The 25757-nt window shown below is 42.4% G+C and overlaps 4 protein-coding genes across 25 annotated transcripts in view; all 4 read left to right on the forward strand.

Moving 5' to 3' along the window:
- numb (NUMB endocytic adaptor protein) overlaps positions 1-6677 on the forward strand; it is a 39421-nt gene extending 32744 nt beyond the window's left edge. For 6 of the 8 annotated variants that reach the window (XM_043421911.1, XM_043421910.1, XM_043421909.1 and 3 more), the window contains 5 exons: positions 12-269; positions 496-516; positions 1126-1293; positions 1379-1917; positions 2228-6677. In XM_043421911.1, the coding sequence (XP_043277846.1) occupies positions 12-269; positions 496-516; positions 1126-1293; positions 1379-1917; positions 2228-2545 (1304 nt within the window). In that variant the 3' untranslated portion in view covers positions 2546-6677. The remainder of the gene's footprint in view (positions 1-11; positions 270-495; positions 517-1125; positions 1294-1378; positions 1918-2227) is intronic. The other 2 variants (XM_043421907.1, XM_043421906.1) reach the window with 1 other exon arrangement.
- A 988-nt stretch (positions 6678-7665) lies between these two features.
- LOC122412319 (uncharacterized) lies at positions 7666-8445 on the forward strand. The gene is made up of 2 exons (XM_043421785.1): positions 7666-7980; positions 8015-8445. The coding sequence occupies exons 1-2, from the start codon at positions 7666-7668 to the stop codon at positions 8258-8260; spliced, it is 561 nt and encodes a 186-aa protein (XP_043277720.1). The 3' UTR covers positions 8261-8445.
- Positions 8446-8571: 126 nt separating this feature from the next.
- On the forward strand, positions 8572-11741 carry ninaG (neither inactivation nor afterpotential protein G). Of its 2 annotated transcripts, none has more exons than XM_043421916.1 (9): positions 8572-8772; positions 8849-9051; positions 9232-9591; positions 9669-9839; positions 9998-10151; positions 10245-10366; positions 10434-10617; positions 11131-11356; positions 11429-11741. In XM_043421916.1, exons 1-9 carry the CDS (start codon positions 8634-8636, stop codon positions 11463-11465), a joined length of 1596 nt encoding a protein of 531 aa, XP_043277851.1. In that variant the 5' UTR covers positions 8572-8633; the 3' UTR covers positions 11466-11741. The 2 variants fall into 2 exon arrangements, with proteins under 2 accessions (XP_043277851.1, XP_043277850.1); XM_043421915.1 differs by having other exon boundaries at positions 8579-8772; positions 11443-11741.
- A 583-nt stretch (positions 11742-12324) lies between these two features.
- LOC122412491 (CUGBP Elav-like family member 1-A) overlaps positions 12325-25757 on the forward strand; it is a 262155-nt gene continuing 248722 nt past the window's right edge. For 12 of the 14 annotated variants that reach the window (XM_043422029.1, XM_043422033.1, XM_043422032.1 and 9 more), the window contains exons 1-3: positions 12325-13618; positions 18461-18569; positions 24234-24295. The gene's annotated coding sequence lies outside the window, so the exon portion shown is untranslated. The remainder of the gene's footprint in view (positions 13619-18460; positions 18570-24233; positions 24296-25757) is intronic. The other 2 variants (XM_043422031.1, XM_043422030.1) reach the window with 2 other exon arrangements.

The raw sequence follows: 25757 nt of genomic DNA on the forward strand, positions 1-25757 counted from the left end.
TCGCGTACCAGATGCACCACCGGTCAAACAGGTATTCAATCCCTTTGCGATTGAGAGACCACACGCGACACCGTCGATGCTAGAACGCCAGGGCTCCTTCCGTGGCTTCAATCAACTGAACCAAGCGTCACCGTTCAAGAGACAATTGAGTTTACGTGTCAGTGATCTCCCGAGTAATCTGGAACGGACGCGTAGCCATAGCCTCGAACCCACTGATCTTGCGAGGATACCGCAGAGCCATCCTCACATAATGCCCCTCAAGCCACCTGGTAAGAGTCCGTAGAAGGGGCGATGATAATCATTTTTAAAAACGAGGCTGTGTATCAAATTTGTTCAGATCGTTCAAAACTGAAAAAAAAAACAACTAAAAATATGATTTTAACTTGGTGGGCGCAAAGTCAGCAGATTTTATCAGTTTTGTTTTTAATCGATGCGTTCAACCAAAGACAATGTTCATTCTATAATTATGGTATTGTTATCTTTTTCTTCTGACAGTATTCGATGGATATGACGAAGGTCATTGCTCCCATGTTATTACAGTCACGTTATTGCCTGCAACCCCGTTGTTGAATATTTGTACATTTATCGATAGCCAATGAAGCATTTTACATCACTGTTACATCTACAAAAGACGACTTTATATACGATACAATGTCATTTATGTTTTTATACATGTAAATTTCGAGAAACGTATTTTTGAGTTCCCAACGTGTAGTCCGGTTTTCGTAGTCGAATGATGAATTTTTCAGACCTTGAATTTAGTAAATTATTGCTCAGAAATTTAGTGAGTTGAACGACAAAAGTTATCAGTATCGTGCTCACACAGTTATAAACGCAATGTCAAGAATTCATTTTCGAGCGAATCACGGAGACATTTTTTATCGATTGTTCTTATCACACGAATACGAAACCCTGATGAATGTTCGCCTGTTCACCGTATCATAATAGAATGCACACCATTCCTATTGCTCCGGATACGGCATGAATTTTCATAGGTCCCTGCACATTTGACTATTTCCAGCCGTATAATTCGCGATTTATTGGACCGAAATTCGATGAAACAGGCCGCTTTGCTGGCACATGAATTACATAATTGTTTTTTTTTTTTTTTTTACAAATCAACAGTGAGTCCAATACCGGAAATTTCGCCCAGTGGACAAGACAGCGTGGCAGCAATGTGCCAACAACTGTCCCAAGGTCTCTCACTTCTCTCCAGTAGCGACGATTATGGACCACTACCATCCCAGACAACGGTCTCTAAACAATTATTTCCTGCACGATCGACCCCACCAGGTACTTTGACTTTTGATTCTTGCTGGAAACGTTATTAAGAAAAAAAAATTGAAATTTTGTCTATAATCGTAATTATTATTTGCAGTAACAACTAGCAATTCGATGGATGACATGCGACTGCAAAATGGCTCGGCGATGAACAATATTATAAACAACAATAACATAAACAACAACAATGACGAAAGAACGGCGACAACGAACGTAAATCGCATGGAGATGAGTTGGCACGAATCATCGTCGACCATTTCCCTGACAACTTCGAATCAAAGGCTGACGCCCATCCTCAATAGCAGCGGCAATTTAAGCTCCGCATCGGCAACGCAAAGTGATACGCATAACTCCTCAGGGATCAATCCCACTTCGTCGACGAGTCAACCGAATCGCCTCGGTGCATTGCGAACGTCTCCTGCTGCGAGTCCGTCCTTCAGTAGCCCTTTATCCTCCTCGTTTGGAAGTTCTGTTGCATCGACTGTCAACAAATCACCCATACCGATGAATAGCGTAACGTCGATAGCGAGCTCGACGAACATAAGTGCTACAGAGTCTTTGCCAAAGACCATTACGAGTGTTGTTGGTCAAATGGAACCTTTAGTAGCTCATTCCGATATTGAGAAAGTCGAAACGGTAAGGAAGCTCTCTCTCTCTCTTCTTTCGTATATTATCGATGTAAGAGTGGATCGTTGACGCTCCAGTTCTGTCACAATCTCGAAAAAAAAAATCAAACAAAAAAATATATTTAGTATTACAAATGAATGTTTTAATTGCAATTTTTTAATACTCAATATCCGCACGCTTTTTTGTCTGCAAATAGGTTTAAAGGTGAATGAGTTTAAATATTATTTTGACAAATTCAATGAAAATAATCATTTTTTCATACCATTTTTACTGAACGAAGATGGAGATTGAAATGATGATTGTTTTTTTTTTTTTCCAGATGGGATCGTCGGTGCAAGCTCCAGGAGAATTGCCAAAACCTGAGCAATGGTTGGGTAGTGTAACGGGTTCGGTACCAACGTCAGTACAGATGGTAGCTCCGGTGCAACAAGTGGCACCGCGTCGAGCCCCGCCCCTTCACGCTCGTGCCCTATCATTGGGTTCGGCGGCCATGGGAAATGCGTTACGAGGAGGAATCTCTGACCCTTTTGATGCCGAATGGGCAGAAATAGCTGCGCGGAATTTGCGCCAAGCGAACGCAACGACGAATCCATTTATCCTACCGAACACAACTCAAGCTTTTCAGGTGCAACTCTAGCGTTGTGAGTTTGCAAATAGTATAACTCAATATTATCGCAACAACACATAATGATGGCTGATGCTTTGCGAGCCCAGAATGATCGATGAAATTCAAGATCGAAAGTACTGTACTTAAAAAATGACAAAGAAACTGACTAAGTAAATATGCATATGACAACAAAGTCGATAAAAATAATTCCAATGAAGTAATAAAAACTAAAAATCTAATTAAGAAAAATATATTTAAAAGGTTAGTCCAACGCTGGAAATAAACGATTGCGTGCGTTCCAACGTCGTATGGTTCTATTTAAAAGAAACTATAATAACTGTTGATTGGAGCCTCGCTGACTATTGCTTCAGCGAGGGGTTATTGCCGCATAAAGTTTTACTGATTTTCCTCCGTTGTGATAACATATAGTTGAATCGCGTATATAGTAGAGGAAAGGAAGCTAATTTGGAATATAAAAAAACGTGTATAATGCTATCCCAAATTAGCTGCACTTACTCTGAGCATATAGATCGAGTGACAAACTTACATAACCGTAACTCGACCATGCACCGTAGCATTATGGCGATTGCTGAATCATTTTAGTATTTTTCTCAGTCGGCTCGTTCAGAAGAATTCGATTAACGCACAAGAATTATCATTTTAATAGCAATCTATTTTTATTGCCACAGAAATGTTTAAATTTCTAGTGATAGAGTATATTTGGGTTTCAAGTAAATGTTTGTGACTAATTGTTGAACTGGATTGTTCCCGTCCGAGTGACGGTCGAAAAATGTGCATTTGTTTATTTTTTTTTTCCGGTAGTGTAGAATAAGAGTTATTTGAGTCTACATTTGAAACCCAATAGAATTATTGTTGCGAAAATCCACGATTTGTTCTATTATTGAAAATAAATAAAATGCATTGATAAAAAAAAATGAGAAAAAACCGTGAAAAAAAAAAAAACACTTTCTTCCAGTTACTGTTCCTTTGATCGGACTTCGTGGGGGGAATACTTATTATAACGCAATCGTTGAATCGCTCAAAAAGTAAAGTTTCGCTGTAAGATCGACCCTAGACTCTTAGACTCCAGTAATTCTGCAATTTCTTTTTCGTAGATAAAGTGGAAGTCGAAACGTGCAAAATAGATGCTAATCCAACGAGTCCGCCGATGAAGAGCGTAAATAACAGAACTTGTTACTAATGTAGTATAAAGAGTTGATTATTAAAAATGGGAAAAATACCAGGTCGTAATCAATGTTCTCACGCAATGGCCACGCTTCCCGTGACATGCTCTTTCCATATATTATATTATATCAGATTAAGAAAATTCTAATCAGCTCGTACTTGAAGAAAAAAAGAATTTTCATCGCGTCGCCATTCTAAAGAATCTTGAGAGTACGGATCAGTCTCCCAACCTCGTTACGATCTCTCACAGATGAAATTTTCCGACGCGGCTCGATTGATTATTAAAAATCTCCGCTGGCCCACGCAGAATGGTCCTGAACAATGTCACTTTTGAAAGTCGCTGCTTTCTCGCATTCAACGGTGGCGGGATACCGACTGACCCATACTCCGGAGGTGATCTATTGGTATAGCGGTCCGAATAGTATATATGCACAAGGTTTTCTGGAACACGCTCGATACCAAGAGGAAAACGAGACTCTCACGTTGTTCTGTCATTGGGCGAGAACAACTTGCAACGTTTTTTTTTTCTCTTAGCACTGAGCGTGTTCGAATGAACCGAGCATCTGCTTCTTCGTTATCTTGCTCGCACTCACCTTACTGATGGATCACCTTAAAGCTAGTTAGTACGATATACGCACATTGTAGAAAAGTAAGAACCGGAAATGAAGTTGAATAAAAAATCGAATAATTTATGCGTTTTCGTTGACGCGGTGTTCCTTGGGGAAAAAAAAGAAGAAAAATACAAAATTGAACTATTAAAAATGATGATGCGATCGCGAAAACTTAATATATTTAACATATACGTGTCTATAGTTATATATGTGTACATACATGCATTTTTGTGTATATATTCGGATGATGAAAAAAATGAACTTTTTTTTGGTGCTGCAATTGAATATGTACCAAAAGTATTTATCAGTGTCAAAGATACAACGTTGAAATGTGAAATTTTCATGTACTCTCGACGAATACCACTTGACGATATTTCTTAACTTTTTTATTGGTGGCAAGAGAGTAAATGTTTGCGAAAGTTTCTTTCGGGTTGACACACTCGATAAGAAAAACGGTTCCCTTAAAAATTGCAAATCTCATTATTTGAAATCTTTGCTCCGCTCGAATAATCGCTTTTTTTAAAAAAACTTTAAAAATTTTTTCATGAAGCGTATTTAGTTGCAACACCAAAGAGTTGAAGAACCAGTTATTTTAACGATCATTCTAATGTGTACGTACTAATGTGTACATGCGTAGCATTGTCCAGAGAACAGTTAAAAGATAAAATTGACGTTATAGATTGAGAAGAATGTAGAAAATGAATATAACGAGTGAGCATCTCCATGTGCTGCACGAAATTGTCCAACGTGTATCCAGACCATATTACCTGATTATTATTAATTACAGGGTGATAAAAAAATCACCCGAGAATCTAGCATCGGATATAAAAAATGACACAAGTTATCCAAGCACGAATGTTGACCTGGCATCGCGACTTAGTGCGATAAGAGAAGGCAACAAGAGACACAAAACGTAGCATAAAATATGTGCAGGTCCAAATTCACCATAAGCTTCTTGCAAGCACCTTTGGGTTTCGGAAATTACTAATATCCAAGTCATTATATATATATATATATATTAAAATACTCAAACCATTTGTTCGTAAGGGTCTTTTGAAATTGGTAAATCGTCAGGATATATTAAAAGTCGAGCACATAAGAGTGCGACAGGGTTTAAGGGGTCGTGCCAGCTTTTTTAGGCTCGGCGTTAGCCGCTACCGCGGCTTTTCATATTCGTCGCATGTGCTATTATATAAATATGTATATTGATATGTACCAATTATTCAGATGATTCCTTGCTCCTAAATTTCGAATACCGAGAAAAAAGTAGAAAGAAAAAAAACCCAAAACAGACGACGTGCCGTATTTTCGAGTTGAAAACATTGCGTGCTTGTGGTTATGTGCCACGCAGAATTAAGTCCACTTGTACAATTAATAAACGCTGGCAGCACTATGATTTTCGACTAGTTATGCAAACTTCCACACAATCGAAAATCTTAATATAACGTATAAAACAGAAATTGCATCCCGACTTTATGCAGTTAAAAATCCTACGAGACCATATTCACAGATAGATTAGAGCATAGCAGATGGAACGAAGCAAAATATAGAGCAAATTCTCAAAAAATATAAATATTAAAAAAACGACAGAAATCAATCCTTTGAGGAAGTTAAAAGATGCGTGTTCACCATGTCTTCAAAAATTGGTCGTTGGTTTACAGCCGAGCTCAAATTGTTGAATAAATGAGTATGTTTTGTTTTTTCAATTTTCGAAATACCAATAATTTGTAACCTTGACGATATTCTTGCCAGAAAAGTGCTCACTCGAAATTCACTCGCTCGACAGTTTATTCTGTCAAGCAATTTCTTTATTCAATTTTTTATTATTTTCCTTTGATTGACTCATTTTAAGTAATTGATTTTTTTGGCATTCTATAAGAAATTACATCTCTTCAAAATGATTGCGACAAAGCTAATTGAGAGTCGTGGCATTGACTCGAGGTAAGTCCGGCACATGTGCTACGTGCAAGTCCCTACAGTGGTTTTTACTCGATACAGAAAGAGATTCAATAGGAAAAATTTGAATGGAAGATTCTTCCGCATTGAATTTTTCTCTGTATCAGAATTTTCTATGCTTTATTCTGATTCGTACTGTGTAAAAAAAATTGTACTTTTTATTAATTGGAAGATTTTTTGTTAATGGCTTCGAATATATTTGACTATTAATATTATAATAGTTTTTATTTATTTGATGACTTTGTAAAGTCGAGACTTAATTTTAAAAAATGAAAACCTTCTGTACCTACACACAATTTTCACGATATCGCTCGTTTTAATATTGCGTAATAAAATTTAAAAGATGGCTATTGTACGATCAGCTCTTCTCAGGGTTGTCAGCAATGCATCGTCGTTTTCATGACTCGATACATTCAATTTTGTAACGTTAAAAATTCCGCTCCTCCTTCCACGCCCGTTTCTACAAAATTGTTATTCGCATTTTTCCAGCTTATCATCGACGTTCTTTTATTTTCGTCACAAAATGTCATCATAAGAGAGCTTTCGGTTTCTAAATTCAATGCACGACTAATCTTTTGCTCAAAAGAGTTATTTCAAAGTAATAAAAAGGTGTAATTAGGAAGAGGAAAATGTTGCGTCAAACGCCTCCTACTGTGGCATCGCGATGCGCACAAAAGCCACCGTGTCGTGGTATTCTTTGTCCGAAATGTCCGTTAGCCGGCACAGCGCAGTCTGGCCAAGGGCCGAGCGTACGTTTTCAGCTCACGTACACCTGTGATAGGTAAAAAATGTTATTTCACCCTCAAATAATATCTCGTCAGTAAAAAGTTCAATTCGTCAGACTTTTGAGCCTCGGAAACATGGAAAAATTAAATTTCAACGAATCTTCAGCGACTCGTGAATCGCTCAAAATTGAGTTGACGTTTCCCCCAAGTTTTTTGGAGCTGCATGATTTGTCGATTTTTTCACAGTGCGGTCTACGCTCCCTGTTACTGCCCCGCCATACCCAGCTGTCCGCGGATCGATGCCCAAAAAGCGTCAAAGCCCATGTGTTGTATCAAATGGTTCGACCGTTGCGGAAAGCCAATCAACTGAAAAACCCTCGAATTCCCTGTTTTGCATTTCCAAATCTCGAACGCTCGTTCCACTTGGAGCACGTTGTGTCAGTTTCTCAGCCAGAAAAATGTACCCAGAAAAAGAAGGAACCGCGTGCACTGTCGTTTGTTTCGTTCAAAATTCACTAAAAAAATAAAACCTAACAGCGAAGGCAATCTCGATTTTCAGCTGTTCGAAGAAGCTCAAAATGTCATCGTAAAATGATCTGTCAATAAATTGATATTAAAAAAAAACTAAAAAAAAAAAAATATATATATATATATTCCACGTGAATCTGGAAAAATGTCTAATGGTGCTTGCTGCAAGGAGCAGCAGGACGCCCCCCCCAAAAAAAACAGCACGTTACCACCAAAGTGCTGTCACTGCCGACCCGTACGATTTACTTGTCCGAAAAATGGGTGTCCACCGTTTGAGCCGTGTATTCCGGTTCCCCGTTGTCGATCTCCTTGTACACCGTTGGTAAGAATTTTTGTCTGTGGACAGAAAAACCGAAAAAACATTAGACACAAAAATTTTTATGGCCCAAGACAATTAATTTCATGGAAATCTCATTATGCTGCAGCACTTTCCCATATTTCAGAACGATTTCACGACAGTTGACACTTGTTGAGATTATTTCTTCATACAACAGATATGGAGAACGCCACCACCGAAGGACGAGAAAAAGGTGAAAAAGCCGAGAGCTACGCTCTGTATCGCGAGACCGTGTCCGCAGAGGCCTGGCCCGATTCCATATTCGTGCAGTGCAACACCGAAGCTAGAAGTGCCACCATCAACGGTCACTTTTGCTATACGTTACACCTGCGAAGGACCCACTTACTGTCCCTGCTACTCTCCTGGAATTCCGTCTTGCCCATCCAAACAATGTTGTCTATGAGCCATAACAAATTACAGGCACAAATGTGCCAATAAATTATTGATTTTCTGGTATTTTCAAAATTCTTTATCGTTCCAATGAATCCGCACGAGTTCGAGATTAATCACATTTTAATGTGAGTTTATACGTGCGTGCGTGCGGTTGTAAAATTGAGAAACGTAACCGCTGTCACTGTCACAGTTTCCTTCCATTCGAGTTTATTTTGAGTTCACGGTCATGACTACGCGGCGGAGTGACTCGGTCTTCTCTAATTCAATATTGCAATTATGTCGGGTGCTGGCCAGCGTGCGTCGTCCACCGGTCTGGAGCGGCGGGTCAATCGATCAGTATCCGCTAGTCATCGCTCGGGAGGCCGTGCGTTCCGATTGAAATAATGAAAATATCGAAAGTACTATGGAAATGTGCGGTTGTACCGAGTTCGGTTTTAGTCCTGTCGATCGTGTATCAATACATTGGCGCGACGCCGACGAGTATTATTAAGAATCCGGAGAAGCAATACGACTACATAGTAGGTGAGGGAATCTCGATGAATCGAGGAATGGCTTTGAGTCGACAAAAAAAATCCTCATTCGTTCGCATCGTTGACAGTTGGCGCGGGCTCGGCAGGATGCGTGATCGCGTCGAAACTGTCCGCAGAGCCGAACGTTTCGGTTCTCCTCGTAGAAGCTGGAGGACGCTTCAACTGGCTGTCGACGGTGCCGCTGGCGGCCCCGATGATGCAAGGAACTTCGGTCGATTGGTCGTACAAAACTGAACCGCAACGTTACTCCTCCGGAGGACTGATAAACCATGTAAATCTCACGAGCCAAGTACACTTTGCCCCTGCGAATGAAACGAGTTCTTAGAGAAATTGTGGTTATTTTAAAAAATGTTGCTTTACAAGAATGAAAGGATAAATTTGACTCATTCGGCGGGGCGAATCGACATCGACGAAGGCCAATTCACTGTTCCTTCAACAAGTTTTTTTCCAGCAACAATCGTGGCCGAGAGGCAAAGGCCTCGGTGGAAGTGGCCAATTGAATTATCTCGTGCATTCGTTCGGTCGGCCCGACGACTACGACAGTTGGCCAGCCACGTGGTCGTACAAGAGTTTGAATCCATATTTTCAAGGCGTCGCTAAGAAAATGCTTTTCCATGGAGAAACGCTCGAGGGAGGACTGTTCGAGGCGTTTGAGAGCTTAAACGCATCTGTGCTAACCGGGGACGTCACACTTGAGAAAGCCAGCAATACAATTAGACGAGGCGCTCGGTGGAGTTCGTTTCACGCCTATTTGGAAGCTTCCCAGAATCGAGAAAATTTGCATATTCTCACAAATACCTTAGTCACCCAAGTAACGAATCACCAGCCGTGCTCATAGTGATCGAAATAACGATTCATCGATCTCTCAATAGTCACCTTCCTCCTCAGATACTAATAAATGACTTGGTCGCTCGTGGCGTCCGAGTCAAAAGCGACGGTGGAACGGTAGAAACGGTAAAGGCACGCAGAGAAATAATACTGAGCACCGGTGCAGTCAACACGCCTCAATTGATGATGCTTTCTGGTGTGGGCCCTACCGAAGAGCTCAGAAGGTATCAAGTGAGTAAAACGTGCCAGCACCTAGTCCAGAAATAAAATAATAAATAAGTACCAAAAAATCGAGACTTTTTTGTTCTTTCCATTTTAAGTTGCTAAATCGAGTTTCCTCGACTAGAATCCCTGATCCTCGTTCCCACTACTGATGTTCAGTATTTCAGATACCCCTTGTCAAAAACCTGCCTCAAGTTGGGAGGAATCTGTTCGATCACTTGAACGTGCCGATCTACATCAACCTAGAGACGCCTGTCAGCATAACTCTGAAAAAAATGCAAAAACTTAGTGAAGTCTTCAAGTACATGGTATTTGGAAGCGGTAAATATTTATCGTCACTCTCTTCGCTATCATTGTTGTCGTGAGTTTTATTTTGGAGTATCCAACACGTGAAAACTTGCGACACGATTGAAGGGTTGTTGGCGACGAATGGGATAGTCGGGATCGGAAGAGCGAATCGGAGCACGTTGGTGCTGTTCGGAGTTGCATCAGCGGACGAGAAGCTCCTCAAAGACATTGCGAACTTCGAGACGAGGGTAAATTCTCGAAAATTCTATTAGGACGTTTTTTTCATTAGAATTTACGTCTCGAACGTCGATTAAGACTTTCAGATCTTTGTTCCCATCGTACAACGACACGAGTCACGAAGGTTTCATATATTTGGCGAGCTGTGGCCAGCCCAGGAGTCGCGGCACGATCACTCTGCGATCGAGAAGGATTTCCGATCCGCCGCGGATAGAACCAGCGTACCTCACGGACGAGGCCGATATCGCATGCACTCGAGAAGGTAAATGGCCAAATTGTAACAGAAAACCTTCCAATGCATTGTTATGTCGGTGGGACGTAGATCCGAAGACGAGACAGCTTTTTCTGCGCTCGATACGTCCCATTAATTCCTCATCACATCGGGTATAATGGGACGCGAACTCCGCGACTATTATAGCAGAGCGGACTGCCATCAATAAGCGACGTCCTTAGCTCTAGCTCGGGATACTCGCTCGTTCAAAATACACGCTGACAGACGGGCGCACCTGCTACTTTTTGCTGCATTGCCTCTCGAATAACTCTGAAAAGAAAAAAAAACATTTAAATTCAATTGAACCAACGAAATTGGGGGGGACGAATTCAGCTACGTTTTCGTTTTTATAATAAAAGGAGGAAAATCTTTAACTTTGTTTCTTAGAAAACTGTGCGATTGTTTTTTAACTTTGTATACACGATAAAATATCAGTCGAGCTCTACCAGCGAGCTTTTTTATTCTCGAGATTGTGCTGACAATTGGAATTTTTGTCCCGGAAAGCTATTAAATTGGCTCTGGAAACGTTGGAGAAGCCTCAATTCCGGAGTCTCGGTGCCAAAGTTCACGTAGCCAATCTGGACGATTGTCAACAGTTTCAGCAAGACTACCGCGATTCCAAATACGCCGAATGCGTTATAAGAACTGCAGGCTTAACCGGACACCATCCCGGCGGCACGTGCAAGATCGGGGAGGACGAAAACGACTCGGTGGTGGATGAGCGCTTGAGGTTCTTTTAAGAGAAGCATTTGTTCAGAGGAAAATACTGCGAAACAATCGTTCGTCACGAGATAATGAAAAGATTAAATCTTGCAGAGTCCATGGCATCGCGAATCTGAGGATAATCGACGCGAGTGTTTTACCATCTCCGATATCCGGTTCACCGAATTCGCTCATAATAGCGATCGCTGAGAAAGCCACTGACTTTATTCTCGATGAAAATCGTAAACGGCTCGTCGGATGATGAATCGATGGGGATCGACGAAAAATTGAGCTTCGAGAGGTTCGTCAGCGCCGCTGGACATTGATTGGAGATTCTGAAAAAATTTTAATAATATTTTAGAATCACGAGGTTTCTCATTTATGCGACAATAAAATTATCGAGTTTGTAGCAATTTGGTGTTTTTCACTTTTACGAATTCCAGAGCGTTGTCCTTTTGAGGATTTATCGAAGCAGCGTCGTGCGACACGAAAGTCGTGAAAACTCTCAATTTCTTCCTTCTTTTCATACTTTTTCGAAAATATATTTCAATAAATGCTCTTCCTCCATAATCGCAAAAAAATAATGACAGTCCATTTATTAGCGTCCGAGGGTCTGAAATAAAAAAAGCTTCTGAAATTCCTGAAGAGTAAAGTTTTTTCTTATCCGCATTAAATTGTGAAATATTGGCGGTTGGAAGGCTGGAAGTTCGAGATGAGGAAAGGAGGGGTAGCGCGGCGGTTTCGGCGGTGCGAGAGGGTTCGTGTGTTCTCCGTTTGCCGGGCAGCCACCGTGTAAAGCTGTGGCAGAGAGCAGAGTGGCAAAAGCGGATAAGGCGAAGAAGAGGTAACGGCGACGGCGCCCAGTAGCGCGCCCGCGCTTTAGTACATGCCGAGGAGTGCGCGATGAGAAGGGAAGGAGGGCTGGAAGCGCGCTATCAGCGGGGGCGGACAAGCGCCAAGCGGCCGCAGCACCGTCTCGTCAGTCGACGTCAAGCCGTCGTGGATGCTTGCGTTAATCGAGCACGCGGTAAAACGTGCTATTTTTTCCTCGTTGGAAAAACGCGATTACGGATAAACATTAGTTGAATTAGATGCGCACGAGTGTATTCGCACGTGTGAAAAAATATCTGGCGATTTAGTCTCGGCGAATAAGCAAAGCAAACGAAGAAAAGGCAGAACTGACTCGGATGTGCTACGTTTTTTGTACACTTGTTTGAGCGCCACCTGTTCGCACGTTACGATTTTCGATGATAATATGATTCGCGAAAGTTACGATAATATCATTGACACATAATTATTTTCATTGTTCATTGAATTACGACTTCAAACGCACTCAAAATGAACGACTTACCTTCGGAGAATCGATGACTTGAATTTTGCGCGGGAATCATTAACAATTTCACGCACCATTCTCATGGAGAATTTTTAATGTTGTTTGGGAGGCCATTTTGAAAAAAAAACAACTCTATCTGTTGTGAAGTGTCCGCTCGGCAGCTCCCGGCGTACATCGGCAAACATCGGCATAAACACTTCGGCCGGCTTCACACGAGCTGAATAAACAAAGACTTTGAAAACTCGCTTGTTGACAGTATTATGATATTCCTATGTCCGCAACTCTGGAATTATTATCAATTTTATGCACTATTCTCTTGGAGAATTTTTAATTTCTTTAGTGTGGCCACGGAGAAAAAAAATCACGATCTACTGTGAAGTGGTCCGCTCGGCAGTTTCCGGCATACATCGGCAAAACCACTTCGGCCGGCTTTACGATTCGAACAAAGAAAGACGTTGAAAACTCGCGTGTTAACATTATTACGATATTCCATGTTTGCAACGTTCGAACATATATAAATGCACGTGCTTTCCGAGTGCTTCACTTGTTTGTTACCGCTAGATAAGACGACAAGTACTCGAAATACGAGAAGACTCTATGAAATTTTGATCCGCCAGTGTTTCTAACGGCCCCCACTCCCTCACCCAACTCACCGAACCTGCTTTTCTTCAGTCTGTAATCACGTGCCAAAGGACGATCGTCGTGATCGTGTTTTTAACCTCCGTGACTCGTGCTCTAACCTCCAAGACTTTGAGTTACGATCAGTTAGTGTTTTGTGCTCGTGCTGCGAATGTATCTACGTGTACATATATGCACACATGTATTTGTATACACTTCGCGTATACGGCGGTTCTTCAAAAAAGAACTTGCGAACGGTCTATAGAAGGAAAAGATATCTGTGTTAACTTCTGTTTCTAGTGAGAATTGTGTTACGATTTTTTGGATTATGAAATATCGGTGAGTACCCGTTGTTTTTTAACACTCTAAAGATCGCACTCTTTCGAATCATAAGATAAACGTTTGCGCGCACTCTGTCAATCGTTATCTTATGAATAATGGAGCTGTAAATATTCATCCGTCTGAAACGTCTGTCAACATATTATTTTTTTTCCAAATTCCGTCTTCATAATTGCCAATGACAAGGCCGGGAAACATTGTGCTCTTTCAGAATTCATCAAATCCGGCAGTTTCCTCAGCTTCGACGGTTCAGCAACCGAAAAAATTCAATATTTCATAATTTTGTCAGTTTTTCATATTTCGTCGACAGGAATTAGTGGAAAACCTTTTCACAAATCTCGTCTGATAATTCGTGATGAATATTATTAAATTTTTTTGGAGAATTCGTAACTTCGATGATAATTCTTTTCGAGACGCTGCTGACGAAGCCGCCTTGCAGCGACAGGTGTTGACTGTCGTTACGAAATGACTCTCATTCAAATGAAATGTGTTCGAATTATTTGGAATCGATCTCGAGGACGTGATAAAATTTTATCGAGAACAAGAACGTCAGCTCAGTAATAATTTTTATTCGTAAGTTCGAGAAATCGAATTTCAAACTGCAGATTGTTCAGCTGCACTACATTTGTCTATAAAATAAAAATATATTCAAATTTTAATAAATATTTCAATTTTCACTTCACCGAGAGATCCAGTCTCGCGAGAATGTCTCGGCTCCTCGTTTTTCGACACTTATTCGCTCTTCAAAGATCTCCCAATTTTTCCTTTCCAATTTCATCGTCAAGTGAGTTCGAAACGTGCATATCACTCTTTGCGGAAAACGTTGAGCGTGAGGGAGAGGCGACACTTGACAGCGAGTCTAGAACAAAGTGAAATACACGCGTGTCGTCGACGTCGCCGTCACGCGTTTATTGTGTACAAGTTGTTTCCTTTGTCACATGTAATTGTACGGTTCAAGAACGAGAATGACTCGATTATAGTGTCGAGTCATTACAAGCGTATTTTTATCTCAACGTATTCACGCTATTTCGACTTCGATCATTTCTAATTCTTTCGATTTCGTTTTCATAAAATAGTATCGCCAACCGAATGAATGCCCGACCCAACTTTTATATTTTCACTCCACGTCTTTCGAGGGCTACGCTTTCACGAGCAAACCGAGTTTGCAGTAAGTTCGGAAACGCGTTCTCGCGCCTGCACCCAGGAAACTAATCGACGTATCGAAAAATGTCGCTTCTTCGATTCCTTTGAATCATTTGAACTCGAGGTTTATTTTTATTTCGACTCGGGGTAAGATCGAAAGAAAAAGAAGCCAAAAGTATGATGCAAATTACACAGAAAATGCATGACCTTGAAAATATTTTGCCCTCTGTCCAGCACGCTCGAAGTTTCTTTACTGTTTTTATGCCTTCACAGCTTGAGCTCTCGAAGGTTTTTTGTGAATCATATTTGCGTTTGTCCTCCATATTTTTTTTCATTATCCCAAGACCGAAAAAATCATCGCGAGAAATTCCACGCCACGGTACACCACGGCCAGGCTGCTTTCGGCGACATCGGAGCTTCGGAAATAATTTCCAAGTTCTCGGTCTTCCCGGTTGGCCAACTCCCCCGAATATTATTCAATTTAAGGCGTTATTTCTTCGAGTCGAGAGCCGTTCCAATTCGAGTGTGGGCAGTTTTTTCGTGAAAGGAATATCTAAAATAAGGATCATTAGTTCTGCGATTATGAGATAGTGCCAGCGATAAAAGTACCTTGGTGAGGGGTAGTGATCACAGAGGTCATAAAAAAGCGTACGATGATCGTTTGACGGGGGACACAGAGCGCGAGGTTCAGAGAAATTCGATATTGTCTCGACACTTTTCCTCGTAGTTTTTTTCGTCTTCTTTTTCCGTGCTCGACGTCGAGAGTCGACGACCGCCCATGTATATATAGTTGAAAATAAAGTGAGACGGACAGATGAAATTGGAGAGCTGACGAACCTTGGCTGGCTCCTTCTTAGACTAATTTCAGAAAAATCCCACTGTCCCATTTGATTTTTGAAACTTCACGACTGGAGAAGGACGTAGAAATATAGAAACTTTACCAACTTTGACTGTCGGCTGCAGAAGAGGGAAGTAGAAGGAACAAAGAATCTGTCAAAAAATCCTTAGCCACTCCGCTCTCAGCGCAATAAAGGATGAACGCGCGCGGCCTGAAGAGAAATTGCAGAGAAAGAATGAACGGATAATAATAGATTGGGAGGAACGAGTTAATGCTCGGTCGGTGACGATTCTGAAAGTAGTAACGTTCGCGGAACTAGCGCCGATATATACCGCTTGGTCTGGCTTCGACAATATATCGTTGCGGGCACGTCAACTTTTTTTAGCGCTCTAGTGAACTTTCCGACTCGAGCCACACCGGAGCGCGTGTGAGTTTTCGTGTAATGAGGAAGTTGTAATGGACCGCCGAGGGGCTCGGGCGGTCGCTTTTCGGGAAATGAATTTTAGCAGTAGCTCGTGGCTCGATTGGAAACGGATCGAATTTCATTTCGTTTCGGTATTCAAAAAATGGCCGAATCTGCTTCAGCATATTTGGGGTGAGTTTGAATGGAAAGTTGCAACGGTGAGAGTCCCCGTGCAGGGGTTTCCGCTCTTGTTTCCTGGTCGAAAATACCCACGGCGATAGCGGTGCAGCAGATTATCAGAAAATCGAATAAGCGCGTATGCGGGCCGTCGAAAGTTGGTAGAAAGGTCGACCCACTCGGAGAGCGTTTGAGCAGCGCTAAGGGAACGCGAAGAAAGAGAAAAACGACGCAGGAGGAAGAGAAAATGCACTCCGAGTCCCCGTACGCGGTTGTTTCACGCGCCGAGCTTTGCACAAGTGCGGGGCGCTTTCGAGCGTGAGAAAAAGAGCGCGGAGTCTTTTGCCTGGACAGCAGTGGGTGTACGACCAGCCGAAACGAGCTGCGCGAAAACTAATTAACCAATTTCTCGCACGACACTTGCCATCAGGTCACTCCTCGTCTTGTCCGTCTCACCGGGAAGCTTGTGTGCGGCACTGATTCGAGATAGCCGACGTGTAGCAAGCTGCGCAGACCTCTCGCTACAGCTGATGACCAAACCCCCCGAGGGCAACAAACTTCCTGCGCTTTCTCATCGTGCTCGAACCGTCGGCGAGGTCCAAACTAGGTTTTTCCGAGTTAACGACGAATATGCGAAGGGATCGAGACAGCGAGGATGCTGGAGGCTCGGCAGGGGAGGCCGAGGGGGCGGAATGTCGAGGGCAATCGTTTATCTTCGGGTTAACAGATTTCAACGCGTCCGACTATTACTGCTTTTATGGTTATTATTTATGTCATGACTATCCGACGAATTGAGACTCGATCTCGCTCGAGTTCCCATCTCCGGTGAGATCGCGATTCCACCGACTATTTCGTTCCTATTTTTCTCCAGCTCCCGACCTTTCGTCAGAGTCTCCGCAGCTGCGATTACGAGCTCGCGATTCCGCGCCACATTTTTTACGTTCCGGACAAGGAAACTGCCGTCCGAACACATTTCTTTCATTTATATGCTGCTTCTCGCACTCACCAGTGCACATTAATGAGAACAATCGACAGACCGATCAATCGACCCCCCTTTTTCTCCCCCCTCCCTCTCGATCCCTTCCCCCCTTGGCTCTCCTTTTAATCCAGTAAAGCTGCTTAATCCTAGCACAGCTGCATGAAATATTTACAGTAGAAGAACTCGTACAATCGTATACTATAATGAGTACATTCGTGTTGGGTTTTTCAGTTAAATATACGTATATGTCACCTAATTGTATATAGTGCGAAGGGGAAGGACGAAGAGAGAGAGAGAGAACAATAGCTCAGAGTTGTTAACTCCGCCGGAGCGGAGTAACGAACACATGTTCGGACGCAAGTCTCCATAATCCGCAGCCATTCGTCGCGCACATCCACAGATACGTATATTTACATACGTCCCACAATAGTTCACGTATAATCCGCATACACGTCTTTTGAAAGATACACGGGGGGCATTTGGAAACGAACGAACTACTTGGAGGATTTGAATTTTTTGGTGGCACACCTTTGAACGAAGGCGACAAAAATGTCTCGGTCGCGTTACTTTTCGAAATAATTCACTCGCCGCGCGATCGACGAGACGAGATGCCCCCCCGTGCTCCGAGTCGCTTAGAAATAACGCCGGACTAGGCCAGCCGAACGCCACCGAACCACCGGGAATATTCCGAGCATCGCGAGAGACGTCGCAGCCCCCGAGTGTACAGAGGCGCGAACGCCTCGGCTTTCTTCAGCTCGTGAATAATTCCAGAAAATGTATTCCCGATGTCTATTCATTCGAATAATTCAATTGGAGCTCCGCCCCTCGCTCAGACGCCCATTCATGGGAGATTCCATGCCGAATCAGCCACTTCGCGGAACTTGACGATTTTCAAATATACTACAATTTCTTACAAATTCTTTCGCTGTTTCCAATTGTGGAGCGCTTTGAGTTTTTTTTATTCGATTATTTTCCTTCACTACAGTCGTGAAAAATTTATCATCGAATGATTTTTTTCACTTTTTTTCAAGTTGGAGAACAAAATGTTTAATTTTCTTTGATTTTTGCCGAATGGAAATAATTTTCGCCTAAACTGAGTTTCTGAAATGTCGCTACTTTGGAATCGGTCGATCAGATTTCTCCTGGTTTTCCACTTTTTGTAAAATTTTCAGCATCGATTATTTCGATTTTCATATTTTGTTTATTTTGAGAAATGTTCGAAGTAACGTCCGCAGCTTCGTTTCAATGTTTTCTGCTAGCCGGTAACATGCCCCCGTCGCTAATATTCATTTTGTCCGCTAGGTGGCTGCTCAATATCCCGACGGACGGCCAGCTTTTCACATCGCGTGAACGAGTGATGTCTTTACAATACTTGCGTCGCCAGCTAAGCACACGATGACTCAAATACAAAGTAAGCCCAACGAGCGTCTTTCCACCTTAGTAATTAGTGATTAATGCCAGCGAATGCTGAACAAAAATGTGGAAAAAAAAGGAAATCAAAAGTAATCGGGTCAGCCAAAGTGAACAATATAAAAATGAATAAAATCAAAGTCGGAATTTCATGCAAAACTACAAATAAAAAGCCACATTTTTTGTGTCGTTTTTTCAAATCGAATTCTTTGAAACAAAAAGCACCTAAACGGAATCGACAAATGTCAACCGTTGCGAAGTGATTTATGTCCAAATTCGTGCGTTTGTATTTGACTTTTTTTATAATTTTATTTTATCGATATATTTTTTTCTCATATTTTTATCAATCTGTTTGATACTTTTGTAGTTTTTATCCATTTGATTTCTTCGTGTGATATTTTCGAGCTTTAAAAGCACATTCTCGTGAAGCCGTCTCATCATTTTTTGAGCTCTCGACGTGAATGGAAGAATTTCAAAGCAGTTTTTTCCCCGAGCTCGTATTTTCCACGACCCTCGCACCAAGGGTTCAGTGTTTAAAATGCGATTTGCAACTTTTTCTACAGTCAGCCTGCCTTTTTTTGCGCGGTTGACGAGTATCTGAAAAATGTGTGAACGCGAAGTCGAGCATTCAAAGTGATCTCCGACACACAAGTTTATCGTGCAACCTTGACACTCGAATTGAGTGTCAAACGTATCAACGATGACGTCCGCTGGATTTCTTGTCAGTATACCTCTCGGGGTTTTCGTAATTTTCTCGACTGTTATTGCGAATAGAAGTCTCGGCTTCCGGATATCGCTGCGGTGTAGTGTTTCAGCTTTATGCCGACGTTTCGAAAACGTTCAAGTTCGTACTTGAAGTTCGGAATTGAAATCGTATATATTTCAGGGTATTTTAGCCGGAATACTTTGAGAAAGAGCTTGAAAAAAGTGTGAAAAAGTCCTCGTGCAAAATCCAACTTCAATTTTTCGCGGATATTAATTAAATTTCTGTGAGTTTGAACTCTTTTTGAACATTTTTTTCTCAAAATGCTCAATTTTCAATGACACTCGGTTCGCGAAGGCTTTTTTAGAGGGCAAAATTGAACGAGCTTTTAGACCAAAAGGATCGCTGGGTTTCTCGGATCGGTGCTGGTCGAACGGCAAATATCACGGAGGCAGGACACAAACGTGTTCGAGGGTAGCGGCTGGTATAATATCAGTAGACCGCGAGGAAGACAATTGTGATTTGGTTTTAGTGAGGCTTTAGAATTCGCAGTTGTGAAGCGATAAAAAGCTATTGTAATGGAGCTCCTCGGGGCGTCCTTAATGGACGAGGTCCCATCGTTCACGTTTTTTCTATACGCGGCGGAATTTCTTACTGCGTTTGCGACTAGAAAGGTGAGTGAGAAATGCAAGCGTTTGACCAAGTCCGTGGAGGATTGCGTGCAGTAATGTTTGGTGTTGCGGTGGAGCGTGCTTTTCTGGATTTGACACTCCGTCCGAGTCTTTATTTACCGTCTACTCGGAAGTGAACAGTTTTAGTCTATGTATTCGTAAAAATGTTTTCGTAAAATGGATTCGAGGCTCGAGAGTAGGGAATCGAAGTTCTCACGAACGAAGGGCCCCGCACGAGGCATTCTCATTTTTTGATGCATCCAGTATCGATTCAAGTTACGCAAAGACAAGTTGGAAAAGGAAAATTGCTTGTAGCAGGGCGAGAGCGGATGGGAAAGATGAGGATCAATGAGGGCCACTGGGAGAGAGATAGTCAGGCCTGGAAGCTACGAGGTCAGGCGATCGATAGGTGCGGAATTGTGAACGCAATATAGCAACGTTTTCCACGTTTAAGCTTCTCTCGCTCTCTTTCTTTTTGCATACACTTGCAGCGAGCAGATCACCTACTCTCACATCGCCGTTCGCTCCGTGTCTCCATTCAAATTGTGCTCGATACGCGTCCTTGTGTGCGTGCGCGCGCGTGAGCTGCTCTCTCTCTCTCTCTCTCTCTGCGAGTGTGTGTTCAAAGTCGCGCGGTAAAAAATAAACTTTGAATGGGAAAAGTTCGTAGAGCATTTTTCGAAAAGCAGCTGAAAAGTCGAGTCCGTACTGTGGGGCTGAAAGTAGAATCGATCTGTCGGAAATTCGATGAGTGCGAATAAAACTTGGATCGATCAATTGTGATACAATTAAGGACGATCGATCACCGGGTCTAATCCAAGGTTCGACGTGAAATTTTCACATCGTGTAGATGAATATTTCACGCGGCGATTATAGCAAAATTTGGGCTCGACTGGCCATCTAGTTATTTTGTAATTAAAATGCAAAGCACCTCTCGCTGCTCCGTCGACGCGCTGCTTAGGTCCGTTCCTTCCAAGCACTCGCGCAGCTTGCGCAATGCTGCCAGAGTTGGGGAGAGGGAAGTGGGACCGCTGCGAGCGCTGCGTGATAACAACAGCGGCAGCGAAGTAAGTCTCCAGGCGAATAGCGACGGCACAATGTCAAATGAGGAGTAAACAACTTTCAACGTAAAATCATATCAACACGAGTCAGGTTAAATCAGAGTTTGTTCGGAGGGGCTGTCAACCAAAAAGTAAACCACCGATAATTGGGTAATAATTCAATAAAAAAATGTTAGCCAAAATTTGTTGAAAATAAATAATCGTAAGGCTCTTCGCGATTGTTGTTTTTCTTTTAAACTTCGACTGCCGATGGCGGGGCAGCATTAAAGTATCGATGCATTGTCACTAGATTGTTTTTCTTTTCTCAGGTCACATTGAATCCTGTGACAGCTGTTTCGCGTACACCGGTGTGCGTCCTCCCGGTTTTCAGAGGCTAATAAAAGTGAGGCTCACTGCAAGTTCATTTGCAGCCAAATTGGCAACTATTTTGCGGGAAAACTTCTCGCTCATAGGAAATGAAGTTTTTAATATAGATCGATGGTGCGATTCGTGAGAAATCCTTTGTTATCACCTGCCAGTAAAGGCGTTACGCGTCTATCACAAGCTTCCCTCGTAATCTCCTCGAAATTCCTCTCTTGTTCGATGATGTTTTTTTTTTTATTAAATCCGACCAGAAATAGAGAAATCATTGGAGAGTAACTTTTACCGTACTCAGAAAGTACAAAAAAATCCAATATTTTGGGGACAAAAACACTCGAATCTCCAAAAAGTTGTGAGCTTTCGAAAAAATACGATAAATTTTGAGCTCAATGGAGAAAAACAAAGGTTTTGAAGTGCACGAAGAAAACGAGGCCGAAAATTCTAGAGGAAAGTACCATTCGGGGACATGGATTGCAGCATTAATTCCAAGAGCAGCAATAAGAATTGTTCAATCCACCATAGTAAAAAGACCCATACCTTTTGTTCAAAGGACTCAAGAGTGTTTTTCTCTCCAAGCATAGTAAAAAATGCTCTCACAGTCACTTCAAATATTTATATTGTTAAGTATGCTCGGGCAACCCTGAAAAAACTGCGTGTATGGTAAAATGTCACGCGTATTCGGTGCATATTCGTGTATTTATCACAGAATTTACCATGCTGAGAATCAAAATTTGTGATTTACATTTCCACTTATCGGTAAGTGTTAGTCTCTGACACAATGAATAAAACTCGAAAACAAAACGAAATATTCAGTTCCCACGTGCATCACTTTTTGCCATCCACATAAAGCTGTTCAGATGACGCTGAAGTTTGCAACGTTAGAGCCCAACGCAATTATAAAAAAAAACTCCAATAATTCCAGTAATTCTCCAATTTCGTTCCCTGTCGAATTTGCAATTTGTAGTTTTTCAACCTGCACCGATAAATTCACCAATAAATAAATTGGTGAATTACAAATGTTTTTTTTCCTTCACTTCGTTGGACTCCAACGTTGCAAACTTCAGCGTCGTGCTGTTCAGACTCGAAGGGAAGAAAAATAGGAAAAGTGCTGAAGTACTTTGAAAATTCTTCAAAATTAATGTATTTTCCTCACGATACAAAACGAATCAGTTTTCTCCGCGTGGCTGGTTCAGCGTGGTACACAGACGTGAGAAGGGTACAGCGGTGTCGCGATCGGACACGTAATTATTGTTCACTGCATAAATTGGCGAGAGACTCAACGTGCATCAGCCATGATAAAACACATCGATGTGAGCGGGGCTAATGAAAGAGCTGTACTGCCGTAGCTATATTGGATGACACGTGATTATTCAGTTATAAAACCATCCGAATGAGAGCATCAAGCTTCGCGGGAAAGCATTACACTTTTCACCTCGTACGTTGCGTAACGTAATGCTCGAATTGGCATCGCAACAAAATTTGAAAAAAAATGAGGCACCAATCGGCTGACGTATCGACCGGACTCGAATTCCTCGATATGCTTTGCGACTCATTCGTATTCACGATGGCAAAAGGCTCGGGGGTAATTGACTCGTTCCAGTCCAATGATTTCGAGAAAAAGGTCAAATTTTCAAGTGGGATCAAAACAATTGCACATAAAATTGAAATCTGGGCATTTGTGGCTCTTTTCCTTATGACAACGGCTCAAAATGCGACGCTCGAGAACGCGAATTGTCGTGTCTGGATCCCAAAGCTCGATGGTTACGAATCCTTATTGAAGCTCAGCGTTTTAATCTCATGAAAATCAGCTCGGCTCATGAAAATCTGAAGGTCAACATGATTTTACTAATTGAATGGACGCCATGCTCGCATGACGTTTCAATGCCGAATATACGCAACCGTGCACCGGACACATTTCGGCATGTAATCAAGTTTATTGAGAGCTTGTGATTCATACTGTAAAGTGGGAGGTGCAGGGAAAGGAGGACGGAATATTGATACGTGAATTGACTGGAGCGTTGATCGAGTTCGCATATATACGTGGATAATACGCTGGTTCGATGGCTCTGGCGAAGGAGCAGGTATTTCGATTCGCCAAAATGAGCTTTGGAGGAAACAGTTTCGGTTGGCTCTCAGTCTTCGAAATATCTTTCGTCATTTTTTAGTTCCACTTTTGAGCGCCCTCGTCTTCCGGCTCTTTTCAGGGTTCAAAAGTCCTCGAGTTACAATTTATAAGCTTCTAAGGCACTGGGACCGAATCTATCGGACCATGGTTTAAAAAACCTTCGAATCTCCTCGCGAAATTCCTGTTTTCTAAAGTAACCGCGCTCGGTGCGACCTCCTCTCTCGTGATCGGGGCAACGATTGTAGTTTCTCAACGGAGCGTCGCTGTCTCGAGATCTCTGACCCCTTATCGACTGCTATGAATTCTGCCGATAAGCTCCTGGTTTGTTTCCCGTCGATGGATACATCTGATTGTTCGCTAACGCGCTCCGCAGTTTCCCAGGCTCCGTTCAACCTCTTCCCGTCGTTTTTCGCGTCGGCCCTTCTTCCGCAATGACATTCGACCTTCCCGCCATGGACTGCGAGTCGACTATTTGTCCGGGATCTTGGTAGCGAACCAAAACTCTCGTCCGATTCTTTCTTTAAACTCCTTTCGGGAGATTCTTTCATTTTTTCGATTGAAGTTTGTCGCGAGAGCGTGCATTTGATAGCGGTTCTGCCCAGTAGTCAGAAGCACGAGGCTCGAATATCATATTCTGCTCTCACAGTGTACAAATCTTTCTATTTTTCATCCTCTCGAACTTGAGTAAGCTAGAGCAGAAATGATGATGATGAAAAATAAAAAAATTCATTCGTGTTTGTTGCAGATAACGGTTACGATGTCCAGAACGCTTGCCTACTTGGAAGTCCCCGGCCGACCTTATGCAAAGTAAGCGACTTTGATTCCTTCAGTGCAAAGTGGGGTTTCATATTTCCAGAGGTTTTTCGAGAGGAAGCATTTTCGGTGTACGAATATTTGTGAGAAAATGTCAAAACGGGGGTCAAAATATTGTTGTTGCGTCGAGGTTTCTTCAGGGACGATTTCCATGTTTTTTGGTAACGTGTTGGTAACCCCGACTATTCAATATTTCGTCCTAATCCCGAATGTCCTTGTCGAATTTGAAAAATAAAACGAGTTTATCGTTCTGGATATAAAGATCGTTTGGCCGAGTCCCGTTACTTTCATCGCTGTCCCCCACGTGGGTTTTAGCAAAAACGCAGCCTCGCAGGCTGCTAGAAAACTATTTTCTGTTTATCAAATCTCCTAATTGCGAAATTTAATGCCAAGATAATGAGATTCGGCTGGAAATCGCTTAAATCGAATGGAAATGTACGGGAGGGCATGAAACACGAACTCATGCATTCCAACCCACACATAGTCTTGTTTCGACGTTCGAATCGGATGTGTACGCAGCAGACCCTTTTCCGTATCCGTTCGCAGCCGACGATTCAGCTTCTCTTTTCTTGATTCGATGTTTGTTCGTTCATCTACGTAATAGCAATTACCTCTTGGGCTGCTCGGCAAATGAAACGTTCGATTTACATGCTTTGCTTCGCTGCTTCGCGCTATGTTGGAATTGCAGCCAGTCACATTCGAGCCCTCGGTGTCCGCCTCGCATCGCACCGAGTTTTTCATTACAATTGATGCTCTATTTTTACGGATGGTTCAATGTTTGTTTCAGAGGATCGCTATCCTTTGAAAAATCATGAGAGCGCAAACGCTAAAGTTTACATTTGAAGTTGTTATCGCGACGATCGACTCGAAGTAATATTCAAATATTTCTCAATATTTTTCAACCGACTTGAAACTTTTGAAGAGACTAGAAACTTAGAAACCAAAGCACAGACGATCGTACCGATCCCAAATGTAATTGTTTCGTTTCCGGACGTTCTTCGTCCATCGCCACCACGCCAGTTTACCCACGCCCCCGCTTCTCTTTCACCCCATTCGTTTTCGCTTTGCCGCTTCGGAGTTTGGAGTCCTTTCAGGGACATCATCACCACCGCGCGGGCTAAAGAATCTTCGACCGTCTACTTTAAACTTTTTCGATGTTCCCTTGCGACTCTCGCACAATTTCCGTCGGTACAGTTATACCGGCGCACGGACTCGACAGAAATTATCCCGAGACTGCTGCTCTCGTAGTGTGGTTGAGTGTACGAAGAAAGGTGCGGCTCCACCGGTGCTTGTGTTGAAGCATTCTCACAAGAAACAAGAAACAAGAAGGGGAAAGAGGACGACCAACGAAAAGGCAAAGAAGAGCGGTGCCGTAGACCAGTCCAGCTGTCTGGCTGCCTCTTCTATCTTTTCCCAACTAAACATCCCCACGAAACAACTCGGAAGGCTTTGCTAC

Source organism: Venturia canescens, chromosome 6 (assembly GCF_019457755.1).
Source record: "Venturia canescens isolate UGA chromosome 6, ASM1945775v1, whole genome shotgun sequence".
In the NCBI taxonomy this organism is placed as follows: Eukaryota; Metazoa; Arthropoda; class Insecta; order Hymenoptera; family Ichneumonidae; genus Venturia; species Venturia canescens.

Bases quoted from the DNA above. Each gene is read 5' to 3' on its own strand.
- ninaG (XM_043421915.1), top strand. From the start codon at position 8,634: ATGAAAATATCGAAAGTACTATGGAAATGTGCGGTTGTACCGAGTTCG. The intron at 9,592-9,668 runs GTAACGAATCAC...CTTCCTCCTCAG, and splicing joins CAAATACCTTAGTCACCCAA to ATACTAATAAATGACTTGGT. The intron at 10,618-11,130 runs GTAAATGGCCAA...TGTCCCGGAAAG, and splicing joins TATCGCATGCACTCGAGAAG to CTATTAAATTGGCTCTGGAA.
- LOC122412319 (XM_043421785.1), top strand. From the start codon at position 7,666: ATGTCTAATGGTGCTTGCTGCAAGGAGCAGCAGGACGCCCCCCCCAAA. The intron at 7,981-8,014 runs TGACACTTGTTG...TTCATACAACAG, and splicing joins CAGAACGATTTCACGACAGT to ATATGGAGAACGCCACCACC.